We start from the raw sequence: 8,473 nt of genomic DNA, 5'->3' as shown, positions 1-8,473 counted from the left end.
CTTTGCTACTTATGAATGTTGTCATCCTTTTTTATCATATACTAGCCGCTGCGCCCCTAGCATCCAGGATCTATATTTAAAGGGATATGGTAGGGCAAAAAAATAGCCTTAAACTATACCCAGACTTATTTATGAGAATAAAATAGCCTAAAACCATTTCATGACATATAAGAAGCTTTACTGTAAAGGAAAACCATTTCGGTTCAGCAGTTGGCGAAATCCTAAGTTACAGACAAAAAAGCCTATTCTTTTTATATAGTAGGATATGTAAATAAAAAAAAAACATTTTTAAGTAATAGTTTATTACAATACAATATATAATAAAATAATAATTTGTTTACAAAATAGAACTCGATCTAGACGTACTGCAGTGTTGTTGTTGTTGTCATTTAAATGAAATAATTAAGAATGTCTACTTACATTTTTTTCATATATTTAAAAATTGATTGTCTTTACTTCTTTTTCTTTTTGAGCATATGTAATTTTAGTTTTTGGTTAATCTATAAATATTATATATATCTACAGTAAAACTATAGAATAATCTACGTACAAAATAACGCTTCTTACTGAGCAAACAAATGTTTTATAGAGGGCGACATTTGACATGAAAACACTACGCGGCATTTTAAAATTCAAAATGGCGGCAAGTATTATAGGAGAGAGGCATTTACAGAAAGTTTGAAGCAGCAGGATGACATAAAAATGATTAAATAAGTAATACAAAAAATGTCAATAAATAATTATTTTTGTTGTGCACATCAGTTAATTTAATTAAATTTACAAATATTGTGATAATTGTCTATTATATACAATTTATCTATAAAGTATTTTAAGGTATTGGCTTTTTGGAATGGTTTGGATTGTTAAGTTATTGAAAAACGTCTTTTTAAACATAATGAAAGTCTGCTACCAAAGAAAGATGGTCCGAGGGGAAGGCGAGGCTTGGAAACTTATTTTCTCCAACCTCGTGGTCCTTGGGCATCTCCAGTACACCCACAGGTTTGAGCCCACTCTTGGAGTGGAAAATATAATCCAGGATGTATTTCTGTTCTCCAGTTTCTCTAATCTTCCAGGTTGTGTAAGGCTCCTCCATGCCCAAGTCTTTAAATCTAAAAAAAAAAGATAAATAAAATTTGCAATTTTCCTCTCATCTTTGAATTTAAAACAAGAAGATGATTAAAGTCCCTTCACAGATTATGATGTCATATGATAGAATAGCCAATGAGAGGCCAATATACACTGTATTTGAGCAATGGTAAAATTTATGCTGGCCTCTCATTGGCTATTCTATCGTTTTACATCATAATCTGTAGAGGGACATTAATCATCTTCTTAAAACAAGATTAGGTTTCATGAAAATGTATGCCTTTTACTGTCCTTTCTAGCACTGATATAAAAAAAAACGACTTAAATTATTATTGTTACTTAAAGCTACAACAACAAAAAAACAAGATATTCAAAATTCCATTTTGACAACAAAAAAACATTCATACGGCTTCTTTGGCAGATAAGTATCTAATTACTGTATAGAACGAATGAATATTACTTTTCAGAACTTTTAGCCAAAAAAAAATAAAAATCCGATAAAAGTGGCCTAAATATGCAAAATTTCACTTCAAAAGAAAAACTTAATTTTAGACGGCAAATACAGATGCAAATAGTTTTTTATTAGGTGTTATAGTTCTGCCTTTTTTAATAAAAAATCTTACCTGTATGTAGATGCTAGCCCGATGTCATGTTCACACACACTTGTGTAGATTGGCTCCGACTCGGGGGCGTTGAAGTCACCAGAAAGAAGGACAGGTCGGCCACGGGCAGTTGTGTGCAGCCAGTCTAGCAGGTCCTTGCCCTGCTCGTTGCGGAGGGTGGACAGGAGAGCTCCCTGTCTCGCCTTCAGGTGGGTGGTGGCAACTACCAGCTCCTGGTTGGTCTCAACGTCCAGTAGCTCCAGGCATACAGCAACCTTAACAATCGTAATTTATAATTCATAAACTATTGGCAGCACTCCTAAAATCTAGGGGCCCTGTAATAAAAGGGGTGGGTAGAGGGTTAGCAAAACCAACGTGAGACCATAGAAGTTCAGTGGAGGGGGGGGGGGGTAAATTGGTAATTACCCCACCTCAAACCTTTGAAACCCCTCATTTTACCGACCTCAAAAAAGCTTGGACGTTGTGGCGTGGGACCCATAGACGTCCAAGGGGGGGGGGGGGGGGGGGTAATGGGGCGATTACCCACCCCCAAAAATTTTTTCATTTTACCCCCCCCCCCGTTTAAAATTTACCCCTACCCTGGGGGTCCCGTAGGCACCCCCAACCATTTAGGAGGGGGTAAATTTTTTTTGGGGGGGGTAAACTAAATTTAACCCTGCCAACAGATTTCAGGGGGGTAATTACCCCCCCCCCCCCAAGCAAATTTTACCCCCGGGGTAAAAATTTTGGGGGGGGTAAAAAAAATTTGCGGCGCGCTTCGCGCGCCATTTTAACCCCCCCCTTCAAAAATTTTTACCCCCCCCAAAATAAAAAGCTTGGACGCCCCTGGTGGGACCTATGTGTATCATCTCTAAAATGGACAACTAATTTGGTTCAGTTGTTAGAGTTAATTTAACAGACATACCCAAAAAACCTTATTACTTCTTATAAAAGGATAAGGTTTCAGGCATTAAGTAACTATGCCTTAGATTTTTTTGAGGAAAAAATTATTATTTGACGAAAGCTAAATCATTTGATCAAAGTCTCAGCAAAGGTTTATAAATCTTACTTTTGATGCAATTGCTATTGTAAATTACTAGAATATGACAAAAATATCCCCGTCATCCCCTTATTTTTTTAAGGACTTGAAAAGTAGAATCAAAAGAGCTAAAATTAGGTTTCATATTGAGTGATTTATTGACGATTTAAACAAAAACTAAATTTGATAGACACTGTACCTGGTTGGATTGGACCCTCCAGACCTCCAGGATTCGATGAGAATCAGATAAGATTTTAAATTTACTGTCCTGAAAATGAAATAAATGTTAAATATGGTTAATATTTGAATTTTATCTTGAACTTTTCGTTCATTTTATTTTACAAAATATTTTTTTTTGTGAATATTTTTGTTAAAATGCTTTGCTTCTCTCATCATGCCATTATTCCCCTGTAGGTAGATACAGGGAGAATATATCTAGAGAGTATTTATGCTTACCTTAACAAATATGGCACAACCGTCAGGACCATAATTCCCCTGTAGGTAGATACAGGGGGAATATGTCTAGAGAGTATTTATACTTACCTTAACAAATATGACACAACCATAATTCCCCTGTAGGTAGATACAGGGAAAATATGTCTAGCGAATATTTATGCTTACCTTGACAAATATGGCACAACCATCAGGACCATTATTCCCCTGTAGGTAGATGCAAGGAGAATATGTCTAGAGAGTATTTATCCTTACCTTAACAAATATGGCACAACCATCAGGACCATTATTCCCTTGTAGGTAGATACAGGGAGAATATGTCTAGAGAGTATTTATTTATGCTTACCTTGACAAATATGGCACACTCATCAAGACCATTATTCCCTTGTAGGTAGATACAGGGAGAACATGTCTAGAGAGTATTTATCATTACCTTAACAAATATGGCACAACCATCAAGACCATTATTCCCTTGTAGGTAGATACAGGGAGAATATGTCTAGAGAGTATTTATCATTACCTTAACAAATATGGCACAACCATCAGGACCATTATTCCCTTGTAGGTAGATACAGGGAGAATATGTCTAGAGAGTATTTATCATTACCTTAACAAATATGGCACAACCTTCAAGACCATTATTCCCTTGTAGGTAGATACAGGGAGAATATGTCTAGAGAGTATTTATCCTTACCTTGACAAATATGGCACAACCGTCAGGACCATAATTCCCCTGTAGGTAGATACAGGAGAATATGTCTAGAGAGTATTTATCCTTACCTTAACAAATATGGCACAACCATCAGGACCATTATTCCCCTGTAGGTAGATACATGGAGAATATGTCTAGAGAGTAATAATGCTTACCTTAACAAATATGACACAACCATTATTCCCCTGTAGGTAGATACAGGAGAATATGTCTAGAGAGTATTTATCCTTACCTTAACAAATATAGCACAACCATCAGGACCATTGTTCCCCTGTAGGTAGATACAGGGAGAATATGTCTAGAGAGTAATAATGCTTACCTTAACAAATATAGCACAAACATTATTCCCCTTTAGGTAGATACAGGGAAAATGTGTCTAAAGAATATTTATGCTTACCTTAACAAATATGGCACAACTATCAGGACAATTATTCCCGTGTAGGTAGATACAGGGAGAATATATCTAGAGAGTATTTATGCTTACCTTAACAAATATGGCACAACCATCAGGACCATTATTCCCTTGTAGGTAGATACAGGGAGAATATGTCTAGAGAGTATTTATCATTACCTTAACAAATATGGCACAACCTTCAAGACCATTATTCCCTTGTAGGTAGATACAGGAGAATATGTCTAGAGAGTATTTATCCTTACCTTAACAAATATGGCACAACCATCAGGACAATTATTCCCGTGTAGGTAGATACAGGGAGAATATATCTAGAGAGTATTTATGCTTACCTTAACAAATATGGCACAACTATTATTCCCCTGTAGGTAGATACAGGGAAAATATGTCTAAAGAATATTTATGCTTACCTTAACAAATATGGCACAACCATCAGGACCATTATTCCCCTGTAGGTAGATACATGGAGAATCAGGCTTTGGTATAAATTTTCCAGAGTAGCCGATGGTCTTCAGGCCTCTGTTCAAAAAGTCAAAATGATCCACTTCCTAAAATAAAATATCATATAAAATTTTCTGGAAAAAAAGGTAAAAATTTTATATATCTTTCTGTATATCTAGCTATCTATTTATCTTTAGGTATCTGAAGACATATAAAATCCAGTTGGTACCTTATTGATTTCTGTGGAAGCATCCATCTTTTTATTTGTCAACTGTCAAATGGTGCGGTCTATCCTTGTCTATGTCTATATTTCTAGCTAGCTATCTAGAGGTAACTAACTCTAAATATATTGTACCAGAAAAATATACAATCAAAGTCTATCTTGCTATCTATCCATCTAATTTTAAATCTTAGTTAAGCATCAGGTTTTTATATCATACTTGCTAATTTTCTATCCGTAGGTACCTGTAAGCAAATAACATCAGGTTGGTATCTGATAATTTCCTCTAGCAGCCTCCATCTTCTGGAAGTCCAGTCTAGAGCCTCTGGGGGACACACAACAAAATTGTCATTCTTGGTTCCCAATGCTGAAATTGGTGGATTGATTAATAGTTAAATGGATATAAATAGAACTAATTTGAAAAAATATTACAGAAATACAGATAAACAGATAAGATTAGATAGATAGATGTATAAAAGATTTACATATACATAGATTTTTAGATTTAAAGATAGATAGATAGACACTAGACAGTCAAGTTAGAAAGATACATAGAGTTGTAGAAAGTTAAATATCTAAAACTAGAGAAAGATAGATAATTAGCTATCTAAACTTATTTTAAGAAAGATGATCTAATGCAGATCAAAAGACAGATAAACAAATAAAGAGATATATACATATAAAGAAGACATATAATTATCTATCTAGACTTAGAAAGAAAGAAAGACAGAAAGATAGACAAGCAAAGATGTATAAATATAGATAGAAAAAAATGTAACTATCTATCTATATCTGGACTTAAAATATAGAAATACATATAATTACCTATCTAAACTTACTCTGTGAAAGTACTTTACAAAGCAGTTTCAATGACAGACTGATAAACAGGCATACATACAGAAAGACAGACTTACGTATTAAAAGATAGAAAGAATAGTTATTTCTTTCATCGTATTATAAACGGCTTTCCGCGGATATAGAAAGCTGGATAAAATACGATGCTAGACATAGTTTTTTCGTATGGATGAGAACCGGTTCCTATCCACCGGATTCGAATGAATACGAGAATAGTTATTCTTCACATCGTATTATAAACAGCTTTCCGCGGATATAGAATGTACAAGTATAAGATTAAAACCAGTTTTTTTAGCCCTGGGGTGCCGAACGCACGGGCTAAAAAACTGGTTTTAATCTTATGATTGTACATTTTTATATTCGTAGAAAGCTGGATATAATACGATGCTAGACATAGTTTTTTCGTATGGATAAGAACCGGTTCCTATCCACCGGATTCGAATGAATACGAGAAAGATGTACAATTATCTATCTGAACTTACTCTGAGAGAGATGATTCCACTGCAGTATTCTAATCTTATTCTTTTCATCTATTATCTTATTATCTATTATCTTAGTATCTATTATCTTATTATCTATTATCTTATTATCTTATTATCTATTATCTTATTATCTATTATCTTATTATCTATTATCTTATTATCTATTATCTTATTATCTTATTATCTATTATCTTATTATCTATTATCTTATTATCTATTATCTTATTATCTATTATCTTATTATCTATCTGAACTTACTCTGAGAGAGATGATTCCACAGCAGTATTCTAATCTTATTCTTTTCATCTATTATCTTATTATCTATTATCTTATTATCTATTATCTTATTATCTATTATCTTACTATCTATTATCTTATTATCTATTATCTTATTATCTATTATCTTACTATCTATTATCTTATTATCTATTATCTTATTATCTATCTGAACTTACTCTGAGAGAGATGATTCCACTGCAGTATTCTAATCTTGTTCTTTTCATCAACTTTAACATCTAAAAATAATAACAAATGATCATATTGTGTTTGTATGTGTGTGTGTGTGTGTGTGTGTGTGTGTGTGTGTGTGTGTGTGTGTGTGTGTGTGTGTGTAGCCATTGTTTATTAGTGTTTGGACCTAAGTAGTCATGGACGACAAGGTCATGGAATGAAAAAGGAGTAACGGGTTTAGTCGTATTTTCACAGTAGCTTTTCTCCTATTTCCTAGCGGGGAGCTCTCACCCTGCGGGGCAATCACTAACATTTACCTAACCTAAAATAACCAAAAGCACTAGTCCCCAAAGTTGTAAAATAACGTTTTCTAATTGGATGACTTAACAACTGTGGAGACTTTCATCGAATTTTGATTTGTTGATTTAAAAAAATGAGTGTTCAAACATTTCAACCACTTAATTTTAATCTACAGAAGGTTTAATTTTGTTTATCATCATTGGGGATGTACATCAATTTATCGGTACACCGACAAACGTCCTAATACGACAAACGTCCTAATGCGACAAACGTCCTAAACGACAAACCTCCAACAAACGTCCTACCGCGACAAACGTCCTACTGCGACATCTCTTTAGTAAAACGTCCTAAAAATTTTCAAAAATTATGAAATAAAAAAAATCTTCCAAATTTAAGGACAAAATCCTCTAATTGTAAGAATACTTATCAATATAAAATTCAAAATGGCGATAAAACACAGGAAAATAATCTTTAACTGAAATTTATTTTTTGAATAACTTTAACCATAGGCTAAATTTTAAAAATCTGTCCGACAGTTTTCCCAAAGTCTGTGTTGGCTATCAAATGGTATGGTTTCGGACCCGATACATCCTTGCATTACAAAATTCGACCTTTAAATTTTTAGGACGTTTTACTTAAGAGATGTCGCGGTAGGACGTTTGTCGCGTAGGACGTTTGTCGCGTAGGACGTTTGTCGTAGTAGGACGTTTGTCGCGGTAGGACGTTTGTCGGTGTACCAATTTATCGGCCATTGATCCCTTTAGATCCAAGCCAAACTTACCAGATGTATCGGGAGTGTGCTGAAACGAATTGTCTAAATGTGTGTATTCTCTGTTGATTGGGGGAGGGAGGTGGACAGTGTAGTGGCGACACCGCTCCAGAAGATCTGTCAAACTTGTGATGTTGGAGAATTCGACATCTGCATCCTAGGCAGACAGATACATAGTTAGATATTTATCAGGGGAGTAGGGGACATTGGACTCTTTATTACACTATTCCCCAAAGTTTTATAATAACGTTTTCTTGTTCGTTGGCTTAAAAACTTTGGGAACTTTAGTGAATTTTGATTGGTTGGTTTAGTTAAGTGTTCAAACGTTTCAACCACTAATTTTAATCCACAGAAGGGATAATTTTGTGTATCATAATGTGGGCTGTACATCAATTTATTGGCCATTGTCTTATTCTTTTAGATCCCTGGATATTCATAACAGAATGTGTCTACTGGACCGATATGGTTCTCCTTTACAGTGAAGCTTTTCATGGGTTTACGGAAGGTTTATAGTTATTTTGGGTTGGTACCTCCGCCCCCACAAGAGAAATCGCCCCTAGAAAAAAATGCCAACCTCCCACTTAAAATAAATAAATTTCCTTTTGCAAACTGCTAAACCAATGTGGTTCTCCTTTACAGTATAGCTTGCCAT

The 8,473-nt window shown here is 34.5% G+C and overlaps 1 protein-coding gene across 5 annotated transcripts in view; it reads right to left on the bottom strand.

The window, feature by feature from the left end:
- Positions 1-285: 285 nt before the first annotated feature.
- The window catches only part of cu (NADP/NADPH phosphatase nocturnin), a 33,366-nt gene continuing 25,178 nt past the window's right edge, over positions 286-8,473 (bottom strand). For all 5 annotated transcript variants that reach the window (XM_080180738.1, XM_080180742.1, XM_080180740.1 and 2 more), the window contains 7 exons: positions 7,834-7,978; positions 6,758-6,817; positions 5,211-5,332; positions 4,715-4,852; positions 2,927-2,995; positions 1,710-1,963; positions 286-1,109 (listed from right to left, as the gene is read on the bottom strand). In XM_080180738.1, coding sequence (XP_080036864.1) covers positions 887-1,109; positions 1,710-1,963; positions 2,927-2,995; positions 4,715-4,852; positions 5,211-5,332; positions 6,758-6,817; positions 7,834-7,978 — 1,011 coding nt within the window. In that variant the 3' untranslated portion in view covers positions 286-886. The remainder of the gene's footprint in view (positions 1,110-1,709; positions 1,964-2,926; positions 2,996-4,714; positions 4,853-5,210; positions 5,333-6,757; positions 6,818-7,833; positions 7,979-8,473) is intronic.

The sequence above is a fragment of the Acartia tonsa genome, chromosome 13 (genome assembly GCF_053477335.1).
Source record: "Acartia tonsa isolate MP-2025a chromosome 13, ASM5347733v1, whole genome shotgun sequence".
NCBI lineage: Eukaryota > Metazoa > Arthropoda > Copepoda > Calanoida > Acartiidae > Acartia > Acartia tonsa.
The sequence above is the reverse complement of the archived record's forward strand: the minus strand, read 5'-3'. Positions and strand labels throughout refer to the sequence as shown.